The sequence below is a fragment of the Mercenaria mercenaria genome, chromosome 12, assembly GCF_021730395.1.
Source record: "Mercenaria mercenaria strain notata chromosome 12, MADL_Memer_1, whole genome shotgun sequence".
Taxonomy (NCBI): Eukaryota; Metazoa; Mollusca; class Bivalvia; order Venerida; family Veneridae; genus Mercenaria; species Mercenaria mercenaria.
Genome location: NC_069372.1, coordinates 52806015 through 52827201, shown reverse-complemented (window position 1 = coordinate 52827201; position 21187 = coordinate 52806015). Strand labels below are relative to the sequence as shown.

Genomic DNA, 21187 nt, shown 5'->3' with positions numbered 1-21187 from the left:
TCATTCTACGCAATTTCAACAATATTCTAGAATCATCTTTCCTAAATAACTGCGGCATTACTCCAGTTATTTCATTCATTTTTTATTCTATTTATAACTTTAATATACATTCAGCCATCGCATCCCAGTGAGGTATTTCACCCTGGCTATCCCCGATAGATAACTTTTAAATTAACCTGAATATTTTAAAAGCCCCCCTGCAATGTTGTTCACTTAGTTTTTCAGAAGGAATAATTATATACATACATCGAATAGTTAACATTTCTGCATGTCTGTATCATACAGACTGATTAGATATGTTTTGTTTACTCTCCAGTCCGCTTCATTGAGAATCTCTATTACAGGTAGACTCAGACACTGAACGCCATTCGTGTGAGATTCAGATATGTAAAGCAGTTATTATGTTATATGCTTTGATATCAGGACTTGCTAAGGACGGATAGTTTGTGCAAGAATAGACAAAGTCAAACCGATTTTGCAATTATATCTGGTCTTGCTAAGGACGGAAAGTTTGTGCAAGAACAGACTAAGTCGAACCGATTCTGCAATTATATCTGGACTTGCTAAGGACAGAAAGTTTGTGCAAGAATAGACTAAGTCGAACCGATTCTGCAATTATATCTGGACTTGCTAAGGACAGAAAGTTTGTGCAAGAATAGACTAAGTCGAACCGATTCTGCAATTATATCAGGACTTGCTAAGGACAGAAAGTTTGTGCAAGAATAGTCTAAGTCGAACCGATTCTGCTATCATTTTGTTTTGTTGCGTTCTATGCTTCAAAATGGCATAACGGAAGCGGTCTTCAGGAATTAATTCACGACGTTAAGTTAAACGCAAGTACTAAACGCCAGCAATTTACTTAGAGCTAGTGCATGTGTCAATCTAGGTCGTGTCGTGAAATGTATAAACATATAATTGCAGGTGTTTGCGGCTACTTCTCTTTAACGTTCATGTTTGCAAGATAGGTGTGCCATATGAATGTGGTATAATACTACTAATAATAATAATAACTTCTCTAATGTCATAATGTTATATATATACAGCGTTTTTGTTAAATTATTTGAATAAGTAGTAGAACTCACAACTTTGTTCTAAAATAGGTTTGTACCATTTACACGCAGCAGAAGGTGGAATATATTTAATTCATTAACGTAATACCCTTGTTTTATTTATAATGTATCTTGCCAGTGGGCATAAAAGGTACTTCGGCCATTAAATCTTTCAACCACGCCGTCTGTTCGTGTTTGGCTTGTGTTTACGTTTGATGTGATCAGTGCTTAAAGGGTTTTATTTTATCATTTAAATAAACATCCCGATACAACCAATTAAACATTCCTTTATAACCGCAATTTGGAAACCTTTCACTACTGACTTTATCTTAAGCCACACCCAGTCGAATAAATTTATTTCTTTTCCGCATCTTATCCTTAATATTGGTTGCATATCCCGATAGCTAGCTTGATAGACTTTATTGCTGTTCCCTTAAGTGATTTACACTTAGTAGATGATATCGACACCTCAAGTACTACTTTCTGTCAACATGTGTTAACGCCTGTTTACTTTACATTATCAAATCAATAAGTCAAAATGACCAAAAGTATAAAATCAACATCCGAGTACTACTGCAAATGATTGATCCCAAACATACCAAAATGTACCTATATGACACTAATAATACTATGACATGTTTCTCAGGATATATGAATACTTATGTTCTACATATACTTAGAATTCGTACATCCGGCACGTCTCATGTATTCTGACACACCCTAGTAGCAAACATGTCAACTGAAGGATTTCAAGTGTTTTTTTAACAGGAAGCATAATAAATTATTATATTAAACTGCACATATCCGAACGTGACATGGAAATATTTGTTTCAAATTACTATGAACAATTTATGCACTCGTTCACCAGAAAAACAAAAAGTTGACAAAATCTAATTATACCGGCTAATTACACCTTGTCAACCCTTGGTTATAACATACGCTTAATATATCGTCATCCAAAAGTATTGTTTTTGAAAGAATCTTAATGAGTGGAACGTGATTTCGACACTGCACTATACATGAAACGTACAATATGCCTAAATACGGCATAGAGAGTCCGCCTCTGTTTTCAGTTGAAACGGTTCGATTGGCTGGATAATTTAAACGCGTGTCAAACATGATAACAATCACGCCCACTTGTATGTTTTACTACCGATACGTAGTAAACATACTATATCAAGGTACCCACATATCTCACGGTATATAAAGGACAAATTCCTCACAGTATTATATAATCTGCATGTTGCAAAGACAGTAAAAGTCGCAGTACACTGAAATATAGATTGAGAACGTTTTAAGTATTTTTCAATCTTATCAGTAATTCAAACTCTATTCAGTGCAATTTAAACTTGAATTGAAAATGTACTTCATTGGATATCTATTTGCTTTAATGTGCTCTTTAACGGTAAGTGATTTTGAAAAATACTTCGTGATTTTTAGGACTGAACTTACTTTAGTTAATAATTTTAAAAATATATAAAAAGATTTGTCTGTGAAAAAAACACTATCTCTATCTAAATTTGCTATTGTTGGATTAGATTGAATATTTGGTATTTAAAGCAATATTTCAACAAATATACAAATATATGCAATTGATGTAGCAAATATTAACTATTATGACATTTTGTTGTCAAACTCTATTATGATTATCAGATGTTTTGTTTTAGTTTATGATCTATATTTCATTTTTATGAACACTGTTTTGGTTTGGTTGAGACTTTACGGCCTGTACAACAACATTTCAATAAATGTTCAGATGAACTAAAATAACAACTGTATACTGTCACGATATTATGTTCTATAATTAATATGTTATGTCTCGTAAATTAGCTTTGCTTTGTCAGGTATTATCATTTCTATATAATTATTCATGCAGAAGGATTTCTAATCTAATTAATTTGTAATAGCTATCCGATATGCTTATAAATGATACGTTATGAAGACGACTTTAACAACTTTAAGTTGGCTTGAAATGCGAAGTCTCAATATATCACAAAAAAATTAAACAATTAAAAACGATCACATTGTAATTATTATAAAAAACTGGTAATAAATAAAAAGTCAGGATACCCCTCGTGGTTTGTCTGTCATATTATCTTTCCATTGTTGTTAGTTTCTAATGTATCCAATTTAACAACTACAAAGATTTCCGATTATATCAGTTATCCACCTGTAGTAAGGATACAATTCTCGTAATTTATCTCACCCCCGAAAGATTTCAAACATCACTCATGACAGATGATTATTCATAAGATTCTTCATGAATAGATTCACAGCAGACCGATCAAAGTGGGGTATTTAACAATAATATGAGCCGTGCCATGACAAAACCAACATAGTGGGTGTGCGACCAGCATGGATCCAGACCAGCCTGCGCATCCGCGCAGTCTGGTCAGGCTCCATGCTGTTCGCTTTTAAATCCTATTGGAATTGGAGAAACTGTTAGTGAACAGCATGGATCCTGACCAGACTGCGCGGAAGCGCAGGCTGATCTGGATCCATGCTGGTCGCAAAGCCACTATGTTGGTTTTCCCATGGCACGGCTCAATTATAGTTATTTTGAGTATTGCATAACATACAGTTCGGCTGGAACAGACCGGAACTTTTCAGGGGCACGAATAAGCAGCTTGAGTAATTTCAACTTTGATAACTCTTGTGATACATATCCATTTAAAAATTGTGCTCTGGGAAAAATTTCATACACATATTTTCATCGTAAAAGCGTCACAGGCTTTAAAATTTATTAATGCAAAGCTTACGTCGATTTTTTTCTCAAAGTAGGGCGAACAGTTTATAGTGAAGAATGACACGGAATTTACATAGTTAGGATGAATAATTAGAAAAGTGCAATGATAGTGATACCGTATCAACATAGTTACCTAATCTATCTGATGTAAACTGTCATCTTAAATGTTACACTTTCTTCGTAAAGATTTACAATGTGCTTTGTAATCATTATAACAGCTAATTTGATTGAAGCGTAAAACAAGTGGTTTTCTTACACAAGACGTATAATAATTGGAAACAGGTCCGCATAATGCTTTTGCACGCATACTTGTAGAAACACGCATAACACTGTTTCATTTTCATTAGCTCCAGATGGGGTCAATTATTATGTAACAAATGCAAGATTGATTTCATAGCAAACATTTCATGTCGTCGTTTTGTTAATGCTAAGTTGCAGTTTGTTTCTGCGATGTTCAGTATCAGTGTTTTGTACAGACATTGTTATCATTTGAGCGGTTGCATCCCAGAAGCCACCTGTTTCACTATACATATCTAGTATTTCTGATGTGACGATAGCATGTTCCCTTGCATATCTTGTACTTCTCGTGTGAACCATATATGTTTAGTATTTAAGATTGATGTGCCCACAGCTTTCAACCATAAAATGGGGAAAAAACTCTTATCTATTTTTGTTACTGTGATAAAAACATCTCTATCTTCCTACTCAGTGTGTTTGTTGATTATGATGCAAACTTTTCTCACGTGATACCGTGTTATTTCTATTCCCCTTACCATCTTGTAATTACATTTGTAGTACTTATTATGTAATCATCCACAAACCATACTTGACCCACTGGAAAAAACGACGTGCACAATTTACTTTCCGTTGATACAACTCAATTTTTGCTTTCGTTTGAAATTCCCTCAGTCATTTAACCATGAAGGAAATATCATTTGGCGCCCACACGTTAGAAAATACCGGTACTACGCCACAGAATTAATTAAATCTATTGAAAGAAAATTTATTTTCGTGTTCATTAAAATTATTACTCACGGTAGCGGCATGTGCAGATATGCAACGCCTCGGTATTTAATTTATTCTTTCTTCTGTTATTAACATATAGGAAATAGAAAAACAGTATTTAAATGAAGTGGTGCAACCGCCAAAAGCAACACATAACACCTCGTTTTGCATTTCAAATTAACTTTTGTTTACTTTTTGCATTTTTTGTTAATGATAATCACCAAACCAAACAATAAAATTGGTTACTAATAGCTTTAGCAATAAGATGATTTATATTCCAAACGGTAACTTATAATTAAATTACCAAATTTCTAACCCAAAATCTGACAAAACACCGATAAGCTAAAGGAAACAAGATCAACAGTATAATATTACCCATGTGAAATACAACTTTCGACAGTAGCCTTTGAGATTTATTCGGGCATAATTTCCAGACTATCAGTTAATGACAGGTTGTCGCCATTTGGTATGCAAATTTTGTTTCATTGTATCAGATTTGTATCAAATTGGTGTGAAAAAAGCCTATATCAACCTTTTTCTCTTCTTTTGTTTCAGGTAGCACAAAGGCGTACGTTAAGTGGTAAGTTACTTAAATTTCTATCAATAGATTTGCTTACGCAAATGTAGACATTATCAGTCTAGTTTGTATCACAAACCATTTAATCAAGAGGCAAACGATCAACATGCGAGAACAATGCACACATCTCGTATTTCATGCGATCACGTGCAACATTAGCGCACACTGCAGTAATTAAACATTTCTAATTTAACACTGACAAAATAATTGTTAACAAGACACTAATTTTAAGCTATTAAGAAGAGGCGAATGCATTCCAGTCCTATATCGGTTATGACTTAGTTCATATAATATAAATTATTATTTTCAAAATAGTTCGGACATGAGTTATAGATTTATCAGCAAAACTAAAAGAGTTCAGTATGGGCTTTACTGAAGACGAGCACCTTAAATGTCGATTCTATTATTCGTAAACAATTAATCATAATTATGTATTATAACTTTACAACCTAACTGTTGGTAATAAAATCTAACCATTTTAAACTACATATGCCTAAGTTCAGCTTAACTTCTGCTGTGTTTTTAAAGTTGGTTAATCGAATTATCTTTTGTTAATGGAATTCCGGTCATTATGCTGCTACAGGTATTTATCGTTTTAACTGGTAAAGTCGTACAGTATGCAAACACTTGTCAATATTATCGTGGCCAATGTGTCATTTGTCATATAATAGGATGCCTCTAATTGTTTCACCTATTCCACAAGCGGCGTTGTTTGTAAACATTTAATAATCTAATCAAGATTAAACACAGCGTTTTTTCTTAATACGAACAATAAGTGCATTTGAAAGGACTGTACAATGAAGAACAACTTGACACACTTATTGACAATCAGTGAGATAACCATTGATACAGATTTAGATAATACAAGCCAGGGGTAGTTTTCTTTTGGATTTCATAAACAAATGTCTCGTCCTTATCATGACGTTGGCGTATGAATATGACATTATTGTTAGAGTTTGGATGCACTTTATCAGTCAGATTAACAAAGATCTACTTATGGATAGTGTTGCGTAAATGAATGAACGGTCAAACGGCTAAATATATTTTAACTCTTTTTTTCTCAGATAGTTCGATCTTTGCAAATTGTTGACCAACTTTCTTTAATAGAGTAAGACTCCTTCACCTGGCGGTTATAACTTTTAGCAGCGCTTCCCTGTAACATTGCGTGGATATCGAGTGAGGATTTGTGTACAATCAACCGGTTTAATAGCAGTCTTGAAGTACCTTGTGAAGGCCGTCGAAGTGTACCCGTATACTTGCACTAGTGTTATTTTCTGGTCTTTCAGGATCATGAATCCTTTCAAAATTCCGTATAAAAGAGTTCTGCGTAAGCTGGTGCTATTTGCTTGATTGAGTCCAATGCTTCCAAAGAATCTTCGCATATATTTTATTCAGCTCCCGCCCCCTGACCTTTCCGAGGTAGTTCTGAACAGTGTTCCTTTATTTGCTTGTTTTGTACGCGTTATCTATGTTTTAATTAATTTGTGTGTTAGTAAATATGAACAATCTCATACATACACTGCTACAGAAGAATGCGTCTTTGAAAAAAGGCTTTTTCCTGTCGGATCTTAATCTTTGTGGGGTTTTCTTCTTCTTCTTTAAGTTTCCGAACATTTTACACTTATTTTATTTATGAGGTCTACTAGGAATATGTTTTAGGTATGACTCCAGTCCCATCCTCGTTCAGAACTTTTCTCAGAAGCATTGTTACATTACAAGCTCAGCTCATTCTAATTTTATTTAAAATTTCACACAGAAAACCCCTCAAATCTCACACTTCGTAGTTATGCAAATGATGCTTAATAGCAATTCATCTCGAAATATATGTTTTTATTATTCAATGTAGGCGTTAAGATAAAAATGATAACAATCAATTGAAACAGACATATTAACATTTTCACGCAATTTGCTTTATCATGTTTAAGATCAGAATTTTTTTTTAACAACAGTTGTTAGGAAAAATATAGTTCTTATTATATCTTTGTTTTAATAGTAATTCAAGGAAGGAAATGGGTAATACTTTTTGGAAACGCACAAACTTCTACTTTTAAATACTTCTAATTTTAGCAAAGAAAAAACACTTCCGAAATCGGTCGTTTAAGCACTTGAATAGCTTATCGTCGTTCAAACTAACTTAAGTATCATTATATCATACATGTAGGTTTTCTCAGTGCGACTCTGGTTTCCCGGTGTATGAACAATACGGAAGATATAGTAGTTCGAGAGGGGACGAACTTAAAACTTTATGACAATGATGTGAATAAAAGGCAACGGATGTCGTAGACAAGTATGAGTTAAATTGCACACAACGGCAAAATTTGCGTATCTACTGTGTTCGTTTTTTCCCCCCATCAGTTATAGGAACTGTATTTGCACATTATTTTAATGTTTATATGAACGAGCAGCAAAAATTGAAAAAACGAAGAAAAACTGATATTATTCATTATATCAAAAGCGTATTTACTCCATTTGAAAATGTTTTATTTATACGCTACTGGCAAACGTTCAAGTAAAGAAAGTTGATACGAAAGCTAAAACATTGAAAAGATTTGAGCAGGTCGCATTCAATCGTTGGATCATTGAAATGAACGGATCTCCCGATTTCCGCCACACTACTACATTTGAAATAATGGGCAATCTTGGGGTATTAAAGTGTAAATTGAAGGAAATAAACAGTAAACTATATTACTTGAAAATCCTTCCAAACATTGGAATGCAATAGAGGCGGGTTAAGCTAAATAAAGATATCAAATTGTAATAATCATGTTTTTTATATACCTTTCTGAAGTGGATCGACGTACATTTCTATGAGAAAGTTTTTTAAGCTGTTATCTATTGAAATAGATTAGATGTTTCCAAGATTATTAAGACTCGCAACATTTATTTTGAGTGACGCAAGATCGTTAGTCAGACAGATATATAGGTAAATAAATAGGCTGTGAATGATTATATTACCTCCCACTATATCTATCTTTAACTCACCTGTAAGATTATCGGATTTTGCGCATTTATTTGTAAACTGTCTACACTCCATAGCGGTGCACAGTGATGAAAGCGGTAATGAAAACTCGGTAATGAATTTATAAAACTGGATCAAAATTCAAATTCAACCCGGCATTTAATGTTGAATAATGACTGTGCCGTTCCGTACCGAAACAAGTAACTTTGCCCGAAGGAAAATGTGCCTGTCTGCTGCAGTACTCATTGACTATTAAAGGCAATGCTCCTGTGCAATTAATCCCTCCCTTCATCTGTTACTGGGTGACAGTCTTAACTGAAATTAACTGTTTTGACGAAATGAACGCAAAAGAAAAGTAAATAGAAACAGGGATATGCCCAGACAGGAAATATACAGTCAGTCCGAGTACGGAGTAACTAAATTTACGGCAGCTAGATGGTACTTGTAAACTATTGGTGCAATTATTGAAAGAAAAATTCTAACATGGCTAAAGTTTTGTAAAAATTAAAATAAACAATGTCTTCATGTGGTTTATCATCTGCTTTACCACAGTTCATCGCATACATGCTTGGCTATTAAATTTCTTCGCATCTGAACTTGTTAACCGTGGTATATCAGACAATGAGCCACGCAAATGTCTTGATGTTTTGAATACATAGCCATGAAACAAAACACGTTGACAAAAATTCTTTAGGAATAACCACACTGCAAGGACCCAGTCTCCCCTAAGCAGTATGTGTATGCATCTAAACAAAATCACACAAGCAAAGTAAAGCAATGACATTGTGACATACAGACAAGAAAAATTATAAAGCCACAGATCGGACAACTGTATCACTTCTGAGTTGACAAAAAGCCAACAGCAGCATCACAAATACTTTTATCCCCGTTAAATCATAATGCGCAGTAGTATGCATTTCTTGGCATGCATTCGTCGCATGCTTATTATCAAATATCTGCTCGCTGAGGATCAACGCGAAAATTTACAAAAGTAAATATTTGAAATACCGTCGCCGAATTAAAGAAAAGTCCATTATATTTGCATAAACATTAAGTTTCATGAAAATTGATGGCTGTATAATAACATTTATCACGATAAAGCCTTGTAGCTTGACAATAGCCTTCACTTCATTGTGGCTACTGCGTAAATTAACTTAATGGCTTACATTATATAACAAATAAAACGTTTAAGCTCTTAAGTGTTGTCTATCACTTTACTAGGAAGGGAAGTTTTATACACTTTGATGTAGTATTAACCTTGACTTTATGAACAAACATTACTGATATGTCCTGAATGAAGAAGTATTTAAATCGATGCAAAATAAATTGGTTAAACTAATATTGATTTAAGATTATGTGAGTGAAGGTCTTTGTAAACCAAAAAAATACAAAATTATAAATAACCCCCTGCATTTTATAATGGTGTTTTGAGAACAAAGCACACATCCTTATAACTAATGTACTGTTTAACTTTGACGTTTTTTTTTCTGATATTTCCATGTCTGTTCTCATCACATATTCAAAACATTGAATTTTAAAACCCATCAGTCAAGTCAAGCGGTATAAGATTTTCAGAGATATAATTGAGCCGTGCCATGGGAAAACCAACATAGTGGGTGTGCGACCAGCATGGATCCAGACCAGCCTGCGCATCCGCGCAGTCTGGTCAGGATCCATGCTGTTCGCTTTTAAAGCCTATTGGAATTAAAGAAACTGTTAGCGAACAGCATGGATCCTGACCAGACTGCGCGGATGCGCAGGCTGGTCTGGATCCATGCTGGTCGCACACCCACTATGTTGGTTTTCCCATGGCACGGCTCAATTAATGATACGATAAGTTTTTGCAAAATCATTTGATAACACTGTATCTTTTGATAGAATCTTGTTTTGCATTGAATTACGGTTATGGATTATTTTGATTAATAACACAACACATCCTGGTCCAATATGTATCAAGGTTCAGTACAAAGCATTATCATTTTGCAATATCTCGAAGGAAATGCACAGTGATCCTTTATTATTTGTTGCAAATTGCCATACACAATACTGTTGTATGCCTGAATACTTTGCAAGTGTTATTCAGTTTCAGTCTACAGTAAAGTATTGTATAATCCGTGTATTTTGGTAATTTTCATACTACGAATGAGCGTGATTCTGTCGATACAACGAACATTAGGTTTGTGAAGACGTCACGACGAGACAGTTTATCATATAATATATGTACACGTATTATATTTTCAAATGTTTGTGTCGTTGCAGATGTTGAGTATTACTGTGGTAACAAACCAGCCGATGTCATGTTTGTTCTGGACGTTTCTAACAGCATCTGGAGACCCGATTTCCTCAAACAACTGGACTTCGTTAAAGACGTCATTGGAATGTTCAAAATTGCTGAAAACGTCACGCGTGTTGGAGTGACAACTTTCAGGTAAAAGTAACATTTTGGATACCAAGATGGAGCTCTTCCCTGTACTTTATCATGCCAGCACAGGTGTAAAGTGTGCTTACACGAATGTCGCATAGGATGTAAGTTTACAAATCTTTACGGCGGTAGTAATACGGAAAAATAAGGTACATTCTCGTAAGTGGTACGTCCGCTAAACAGTCAGACACTGTTATTGGAAGCCGTATTAAGGTCTTCTGTAATGAAACTTAAAGAAAAATTGGCATTTCTATAAGACATGCTGTAGTCTGTGTCTTTGTATTGCTGAATATGGAATTTAATTCAAAGCTAAACCTTTGCGATTAATATTTGTTCCTAAAATAAAGCTAATAATGTATTTTTGCCTTTTTTTCTATTTAGCTCCCATGTGTACCGTCAGTTCTACCTGAATGACTACTACGATAGAGACGACATGAGGAATGCTGTCTCCCGCATACGTCAAAATCAAGGCTACTCAACAAATACAGGACTAGCTATCTGGCACATGCGCAAACGCATGTTCAGAGAAAGGCGTGGCGCGAGAAAAAATGTTGCAAAGGTAACGAAAAGTTCTTTTCTCCAAAATAAATCAATTCTGCTGAGTAAATTTAAACTTTCAAGCCCTTCCATTGAGTTATAATAGATTGATCTTGTTGCTCTGAAGGAAAATAAAATGAACACGATTTCCAATTTATTTATAGATTGCAATTGTTCTCACGGATGGTCAGTCCCAAAACATCGCCCGCACAGTATACGAATCATTTAAATCCAAGGCACAGAAAATTACGATGTTTGCTATTGGTATCGGTAACCGGATTAACGAAAAGGAACTGACAGGCATTGCAAGTCAACCATCTTCACAGTATATGTTTAAAGTGGACGGGTATTCGGCTTTAGACGCCATCAAAAGCACATTGGCAGTTCGTACTTGCAGAGGTTAGTTGGTATTTATCGTCGATAGAATTCTATGGCTCGATACTTACAAGATCTTAAAATAAAATTTCAGTGGTTTTATCAGGCCGTAATAATATTTAGACGTGAGGTAATGTTAGGACAGACGTCTCAACTTAGACACGATAACATTTTTTCACGCTTCAGATGGCTCATTATCGTAAAATAAAATCTGCTATCATTTTAGAAATATTTTTAAAGATATAATCCATCTTGCTGTTTTTCTTAACTATTATACACCCAGATAAAGCTAGTATTCATTACAATACATTAAAACAAATGAAGTTTTAACGAGGCAGACGCTTGGTTAACCATACAGACTAACGATATCAAAGAATGGCAAGGCGTGTGAATGCGCCATTTTCAGTCAGCGTTAAACCTAAATTTAAAACACATCTAAATTGTTAATTGAAATCTTACGTTAAAAAAAATCTGACCTTCACGATTACTTAAGATATGTGAACAATGGAATGTTGACCTGAATTTAAACCTTGGTGGTTATCTGCCAAGGCGAAATAAAGATAAATAGCTGACTCAAGGTAAAGAAATAAAAAATACAAAATTGGTGGATAAGATACTTGCAGTAAACAAGTGATTCTTGTCGCAGCTTAGATATTGCGCTTTTGCTTTGAGACAAATTAATTTTGCATATGTTGGTATTAAGTAGAAATTTGAATTCATCATCTCGGCAAGAAAACAGACAGTAGGCTGTAAATTCTCTTAATAAAGCCTTTAACCTTTATCAACCTTTTAACTTTAAAAATTATGGCATCATAATGCAGCCCAAAACAATTAAGTAGAGGATTATGATATTTTATAACCTAATTTCATTTTAAAGGTTTCATTATAAAGAACACATGTTGAGATTACATAAATCTGCATATTTTAGGCATGATACACTTGCAAATGAAATAAAACCGCAATGTTACAAATATATTAATACAGTTAGAAGAAACTTGTTAATCAGCTAAAAGATATAATTCAGACATCTGTACTTGCAATAATGCAGGGCGGTTACAGTTTGCACTCTTATAAACCTCAAAATTTGGCAACAATATTGATTTGTATAAAACATCATAAGAAGATAATGATATAAATAAAAGAACAAACTACTTAACCAGATGGAGCTTAACACAACGCCTTGTAGCCAAATAAGAATACAAAAAAGATGCATGTCTAATATCATTATTAAGAAAGCTCTTCTTTAAATAGAAAGGTCAATATTTAATTATAGAACAAACAAAAGTATGACCTGAATTATCTAGATTTTTCATGTGTGTGCATTTTATTTCAGTGACGACACCTACCACTACAACAACAACAACGACGACTACCACTACCACTACAACAACAACAACGACCACACCAACCACTACTACCTCACTGTATGACACAGCAAGAAGAGGTTAGTACATATATTTTCAGAATAAATTACATACATTGCAGTAAAAAGAGGTGAGCACGTAATTAGTAAAACGATTTAAAAAATATGACATTAAACACAGATGTAAGCACAGGCACAGAACACAAAAAGATGCATGTGCAATTAGTAAATAATAACACACGTGCTATATAGGGCAATGGGATGAGCGCATTGTTGTTTATGCATCGCACATACGACAGAGAAAAGAGGACAACTCAAAAGTAGTTCATAATCTCACACAACGGACGGAACACCGTGGACATAATAATGCGTCTTTTTCAAAGTTAACACCAAACACTTCTTGTCCATCCAGAGGTTGACGTGCTAGCTAGAATACATCTTGTGATATAGCTTGCCTCGTGTAATAGCAAAATAGAAAGAAGGGGTTAATGGTGCAAAAACGTAATAAAAATTGCACCCCTCTTGCAGCTTCACGTTCATATGTATATCTGTATTCAGACATGACACCTGTTTTAATTAATTGCATAGTAAATTCCTGTATTCCCTGAGAATGTTTTTGCCTAACCCGCGGGCGAGCAGATTACGTGAGTTCACTAATACTGGTGTGAAAGAAAAGCATTATATTCCTAGAACATACAGTTTTATATTCTTCCTTTTTCGTGTCAAATATTTTCAGTATATCCCGTGGGCGTACGATCTTACAAGTAATTAATTCAGTCTTATATAATTATGGCTATTTATCAAAGTATGCATGTTATTCTTTGAAGTAACAAAATGATCTTGTTGCATAAAGATGATATCTGTTTGCATGCAAGCAAAAACGAGCCGTTACTGATTACTACCTAATCACCACGGTGCATATTAATAGACATTAACTGAATAAATTAAAGCAGTTTTGTACTTTACAAATAGCTATATCATTTATTTTATTGTATAGTTAAATATTACGCTATTCTTTGAAGACTCAATCAGATCACAGAGATGCAAGCTCTTAATATTACGGAATGATATTTTTCTGCAATATTAGAATAAAACTTGATTACCCGAAGAATAAATTCGTCTAGTGCGAACTGCAGTTGATAAATTAACATGCATTCCATTAACATACATAGAAAGTAGTTTAATGTCTATGACATTGTACGATATTGCAATGTAACAGGTATGATTCCCCTTCAATCACAGCTTGATAAAATGCAACTGAATATAAAATATATGACTAGTAAATTAAACTCAAACAGTTCATCCTTTTACAAATTCACAGATGAGATGATAAATTTATGTTAAGTATAAATAACAACACAACCGACTTATCAACCCTCTACGGTCGGAAATTATCTGATTACTGACTATGTTCATGCAGACTATATTTGGCACAAATATGCATCAAACATAGAGCGAGAAGTAAACAATATCTAGTAAATATTTTGTTTTCCTTTTGTTGTTTAGGCAGAAAACAAACAGTTGTCTTTGAGAAATGACAGGAAAACATGGTTTGCATTCAATTGAAAACCAATAATAACATCTTAAGAAATCTTGAGGAGTCTCAAATAGCTTGTTTTCCACTTCTTATTTCAATAGACTTAAATAGTAAACTAGTTCTTTTCTGAAAATAATGTGCTTTTTGTTTTCCGTAAACATTATAGTAAAAAAAATCTCTTTAAATTTTATTGTAGTTTTGCAAACGTTTAATACTATGCAAATATTTCACATGAAAACGTTAGTTTCAAGTAGTACATACAAAATAAATCATATACAAGTCTTTCCAGTACCTTTAAACTGATAAATACACTGCAGAGCGTAATAACATAAAATACTACCTGACCGCCTATACAGGCAGAAATAAAGAAGTAGTGTTTTAGTCAAAATATATGTAAACAGTACCGTGAATTAATTACTTACACAATATTTAGAATGGATGTCTTTCATTTCAGTATGTGCCGGTAGAAGAACGGACGTTGTATTCGCAATTGACTCCTCTGATAACATCAACGACGAAGACTATATCAAACAGGCTGAATTCTTCAACAAACTATCAGAAAACTTTGATATCTCCCCGGAATCGACGAGAATTGGTTCTTTCTTGTATAGTGACCAGATTCAGGAAATGTTTAACCTTGTTGAATACGAAAGTCTTGCTGGTGTACAGAAAGGCATGAGTAAACTTGGAATGACTGCAGGTGGAAACCGCGTTGACCTGGCACTTAGCCAAATGCTGACGAAAAGTTTTAGGTAAGAGGTTTTATCTAGTCATGTTTGGTGGCATATTCAAAATGTCTTTTAATCAGGATATTATTCAAAACTGAAAATATAAATTTTCTTGAAATAAAAACAGCGAGAAAAATTTAATTTTTTGCAAATCTTGGAAACTTTTTAATATTACTGATTTCACAAATTCCACACGTCGCCAAACACACAAAAAATGAAAATGTTGTAGGCTCGGTCGTAGAGTCAACGTGAAGTGGCTTCGTGGCAGAGTGGTAAAGCCATTGCCCCTACTGCTGAGGGTACAAAACCTCACTGGGGTTGGAGAATGCTTACATCCAGCTGGCTTGGTTCTATCAAGGTGCCGTTAGTGTCATCCACCACCAAACGTATGACTTGGTTGTGCCGGTGTAACGTTAAACTAAAAAAAAAACAAAGTGAGCACAATGCTTCTTTAAAAAAGCGGAGATACATGTATGTCTATTACAATGTTGGTACTTGTCGTTACAGGAGGTCATTTACTCGACCCGAGGCTTCGCAAGTTGGTATCATAATCACCGGAAGTCCATCGAAGTACTTGGAAGTCTCTAAGCATATTGCAAAGAAATCGACCAAAGCTGGGGTCAAGTACATTGCCATCGGAGTTGGGGACACGGTTGATGATGAAGAATTACGTATTATCGCAGGTTCCGACGAACAGCGTATTTACAGATTAGACAGCTTTGATGAACTAGATAAAATTGTTGCAGAAATTGCTTTGCAGACATGTCAAGGTATAATAAAATCTTTATTTTGGTTATTGATAATTAGTTTTATGTACTAAGTAGGTAGTGAAGATAATTGTGCGTAAATTTAACTTATACTAGAGACAGTGATATGGAGAGTATACAAATTTAAAACAAATTAAAATGGTCAATGGTCGAAATTCTTTTGCCATGAGTATAGGATATGCCTGAAAATAGTACAATTCGATCTTTAAGGTGTGTGTCACAGCACCCTTTCTTCTGAAAATGCGTGTTTGTCATATAAGAAGTATCTTCCGTTTTCAATATATGATGACTTAAACAGCAATATTCACCGTCTGTGACAATATGGCACTACGGACATCTTAGTGAAAGCCATCTATGACCTTTTTATGATTCAAGTTTTTATGACCAGAATTTTTGTTTCTTTGCAGTTGCTATTCCACCGCCAACTGTTCAGGACCAACGTAAGTTTTGATATTTTCTTCTCCTGAACACTAAAAGATATTAATTCAAACCTTTTCCCAACTGTGCTTTAATTATATTTAACAACATGTGACACATTTGTCAGTTTTAATTCTAAACATTTGGTACCAGTTATGAAGAATTGGAATTCATAGCCACGCATATTCTGCGTTTGTGGAATGTATTCCTGTAATTTTCGGCACTAATACTTCTATTGAAAATGATAAATGTTGAATTTGATGTAGAAATATTGAATCACAACATGTACATACAGGCATACAAATATAGGAAAACTCATTTGTCTGTACACCATTTGGTAGAAAAAGATGCCCAAAACAAAAGTCTTAAACAGATTTATCATTACTTACATTCAATTCATGAATTCTTCTAAAGAGGAAGTTGAAAAACTACAACAATGTAAGTAATATTGACCGGAAAACACTAAAGAGAAAAGAAGTACACACTATTTAATGATATATATGGGATTCTTTTTATTTTTTATAACAGAATGTGGCAGTAAACAAGAAGCCGACATAATGTTCTTGATGGACAGTTTGAATGCTGGTAAACGCAATACAAGGACGGCTTTGGGATTCATCAAGTCACTGATTAATGAATTAGACATTGAAAACGACAACATCCACGTTGGTCTGATGTCAGCTGAATGTGAGGACGACAAAATCGGTTTCGGTTTAGGAGCACACTCCAGCAAGCATGAGTTTGAGCAAACTTTTAACAACATGAAAGGCACAGACTTTACTAAAATCATTCATACGATGAGAAGAAGATCTTTCAGAAGTACTAACGGTGCAAGAAAACATGCGAAGAAAATTGCAATACTGATTATAGATGGAAGCTTGGAAGAGCCGCTTAAGACTCTGACGGAAGCTCAAAGAGCGAAGATACATGGTGTTGAAGTTTATGTTGTCCAGGTAACTATTTAGGGTCCCGCCTTCCTTACATATACGTAATGATCCATGACTTATTCTTGTGGTACTGAAATGGTGTAATTCAAGTTAATATCATGTTAAGCAAGTAAGAACTATAACTATCAGTTTCAGTTAAAACTTAACAAAGCAAAATTAGAGCATATGAGTACCAGAGAAACAATGTAGTATTTTCAGATAGCCACGTCAAACATACTGATGACGTTTTTAATATCCTAACCAAAGTTTATCTCTTTGTATATATCAAATGACTATTGTATGATTACCATGATGAATTGTGCCTTAATATAGTTATTTTCTAATGCATAGGTTGGCGATGATGAACCACAGGAGGAATTATTGATGATGTGCGATGAGTCTTCAAACCAACATTTCTTCAATGTAAAATCATACAAAGAACTTGAAAAACTGAAAGACAGATTATTACAGTCATTATGTGATGGTATGTTCAATTTTTTTTATCTATGTCCGCGTAATAATGAATAATGGACCAGGCTACTATGTCTTGAACCTTCTATTGTGTGTAAAATGTGTACGCTATGTCTGTGTAATATTGAATAATGGACCTGGGCCTTTTTTGTGTTTGTAGAATTAGTACGTTGACTATGTCCATGTAATATTAAATAAAGGACCAGGTTACAACGTCTTAGGCCTTCCTTTCTGTGTAGAATTAGTACGCCGTCTATGTCTGTGTAATATTGAATAATGTTCCTAGACCTGGACCTTCTTTTATGTGTAGAATCAGTACGTTGTCAATGTCCATGTAATATTGAATAAAGGCTACTACGCCTTTTGTCTTCAGTTGTGTGTAGAATCAAGAAAGTGGTGAATCCTTTAATCAACCGGTTTTTCTCCATATAATTTCTGAGGTCTTTGCCAACGTATATCATATGACATAAGAACTCGAAAACTGTTCGTAATATATATTATTTTAAATCCAAGACAAATGATCTGTTCTTGTTTTTCAGAACTTTAAGTTACATGTGGACGTGGTATGTGTGTTAAGCTTATCTGTGATTCCAAATTCCAACATTTCGACGACTCAGGGTAGATGGTATGGCCTGTTCGATTGAGGAGTGGTTACGGCCTGGCTGTTCCATATATAAAGTGTTGAAGTGGGTGATGTACATATTATTAACGTTGAAATGGACCAAACAAATGCCATTAGCAAGGACAGCCGCTGTTACAACGTTGGAACGAGGTTTACATTAATCAGCAGGGACTGAATGGAAACAAAAGTCTCCTACATACTTTTGCATAATGCTTGAAACATATTATGAATTTGAGATACTGAGTGAAATGCAAAGTTTTGAAATAGGAACAGAATGCGAGAAAATGTGGCTAAGTTGTGTTATGAGGTCATATTTATCTATCTTGAAAAGACAAGAGCTGGCACTTTTATGTTTGCGCTGTGATGCATGTGCTAAATATAAAGGGTATATGACAATCCTCTTAAACCTTGTAAATTGGCCACAAAATACATTGTCCAAATATATAAGTTATTCACCAATGTACTTTGCAGCTTTAATTAAGCTAGTTTCATGAACAATTTCTAAAAGAATATGCGAAACTTTTGGAGTTGCTATAAGGACATTGTGGGTATGTGCAATATGAAGTATACAATCAAATATATGGTATAAGATCGTTGTAGTAATGTAGTTCTTATTTATAAAAATGATCCGATACAAGGTTGAATACGCGATCCAGTTTAACGTAGTTATTTCTGTATAATTGTAAATAACATTCAAATATTTGCTTGTTATATCTTATTTGTGATAGTCATTGGGGTGCTTTCGATGTTGTTTGTTCAGTCCAGTGTTATAAACTCGGCTCTGCCTTCGGCTATATCCGTGATAAACTGGTATCACCACTGGCTGTATCCGGGATAACTCGGCTCTGCCTACATCTGTGATAACAGCGCTCTGACCCTAGCCTAGCCTGCATTGCGTCATGCTACTTTCAGCCTGAAAGACAGTGGTTAAAGCTTGATATGTAATTTATAGAAAATAACTAAGATTGATTTTACAGCTCATAATGAGTTAAAGGTAGCCATTATCTATAAAGTATATATTAAACACTAACTGCAATGCGATTCTATATTTATGTCATTATATTTTTGTCTATATGTTATCATCAATTAACTTATTTTTTTCTCTTGTAACACTTTATTATTTTGTGTAGTCTGTTAGATAATGTGTTAAAAAGTGATTTCTTTAACATTTATTTACGATCATTTAATATTAAAGTAAGAATTTTTCTAAAGATGTATACGTATTATGGTCAGTTCGAAACCAAACGTTCTATCATAAACGCAATTCTTGAAGATGGGATATTCTACAGGGAGGAATAGTTGATGACATGTCGAATCATATGTCATTCATTTTATTAACATATCCAATGTATTTTTGTGAAGTTGTATAAAGTATTTGATAAAGCCGAGAGCTTCGAAATTTGTCCTCGATATAATTTGTTTTATGATCTGACAAACATATTTTCAGCTAGTATGCTTTTTAGTACATCAATAAATGGGTGAAATTAGGCTTTTAAATATATGCAAAAATGTTGATGGTATCAGTACACATGACATGATTTTAATAGTCAGGCTGAAGAAAGTTAATTCAAAATGCTCTACGCTTCAAACGGTAGCAACAAGTATGGAAATATGGGACACGTCGCAGTAAATTATAGTATACACATTGGTTGTTGTTAATTCATATTATGAAAATAAATTAGTCCTTGTTATTATTATTCCTTGAAGACAATGGGAAGTCTAGACATACATCCGCTTTTTTATGACCTTGTTATTTATTACAAGACACATGCCTTTTATTTTCAAAATTGGACCATACAGTTTTTTTAATTTGCTGAATTTCTTTCAATTATCTTGTACTAAAATATATTTTCATAAAATTAAGGACCTCTCTCATTAGAATGAACACTGTATTAAGAAAAACTATATATTTCACATGTATATTCACTTGATCATCTTTATGATATTGCATTAATGTAATCATTTGAGATCATATCTAAAACATAATATGGAAATGTGCTTACATTGATGGTATTCCGTTTTGAAATGATGTTTACCTATTATTTATTTTTTCAGATATTTTGTGTACATTTATGTTATAATCATTAACATGTTGATTGTGAAAAATCAGTTTTAATAAATTTTATTAATAAACCTGTAAAGTAAATCAAGGCTTAATTACATGTGGTACATCCCTTTCTGTCCAGATGACCGTTTGAAAATAAATTGTTCCATACCTGATTGTAAGGATCCTTAACGTGTCAGAAAGCATTTTGTCTCACTTAATACAAAGTTTTCTGACAATTTTGCAATGTGTCGTCAACAACAGTTTTACTATTTGATTCTTTGAGCCAGGCATCAAAGATCAAAGACTTAGGAACGTTCAATTCATCAATAGAAAGCGCAGAGGGCGACATTTTCAGTGGCAAGCTTGCAGACCAGTCCACAAAATAAATTTCATTTCATTGTGGGGACCAAATATTGTTTTAACATTATTTTGTTCAAATTTATAGGAAAATCCCTCATTATTCTATTCGCCCGTGTAAAATTAAGATTATTTTTAAATATTTATCAGATCTTGCATGAGTGTGTCATTTGTAAGCTGATAAAATATACCCAAGGCTTATATAATCCAGAGTCAAATTGATCAAGATTGCAATTTTATGGTCTAACTTGTTGAAATTTACAAAGGAAAGTGCACGTACCT

The 21187-nt window shown here is 33.9% G+C and overlaps 1 protein-coding gene across 1 annotated transcript; it reads left to right on the top strand.

Moving 5' to 3' along the window:
- The first annotated feature begins 2250 nt into the window (after window positions 1-2250).
- LOC123535297 (cartilage matrix protein-like) lies at window positions 2251-20647 on the top strand. Its single transcript, XM_053520081.1, has 12 exons — window positions 2251-2454; window positions 5356-5380; window positions 10596-10764; window positions 11140-11317; window positions 11460-11694; window positions 13004-13114; window positions 15025-15322; window positions 15806-16068; window positions 16473-16505; window positions 17011-17435; window positions 17760-17892; window positions 18419-20647. The coding sequence occupies exons 1-12, from the start codon at window positions 2410-2412 to the stop codon at window positions 18424-18426; spliced, it is 1923 nt and encodes a 640-aa protein (XP_053376056.1). The 5' UTR covers window positions 2251-2409; the 3' UTR covers window positions 18427-20647.
- Window positions 20648-21187: the final 540 nt, after the last annotated feature.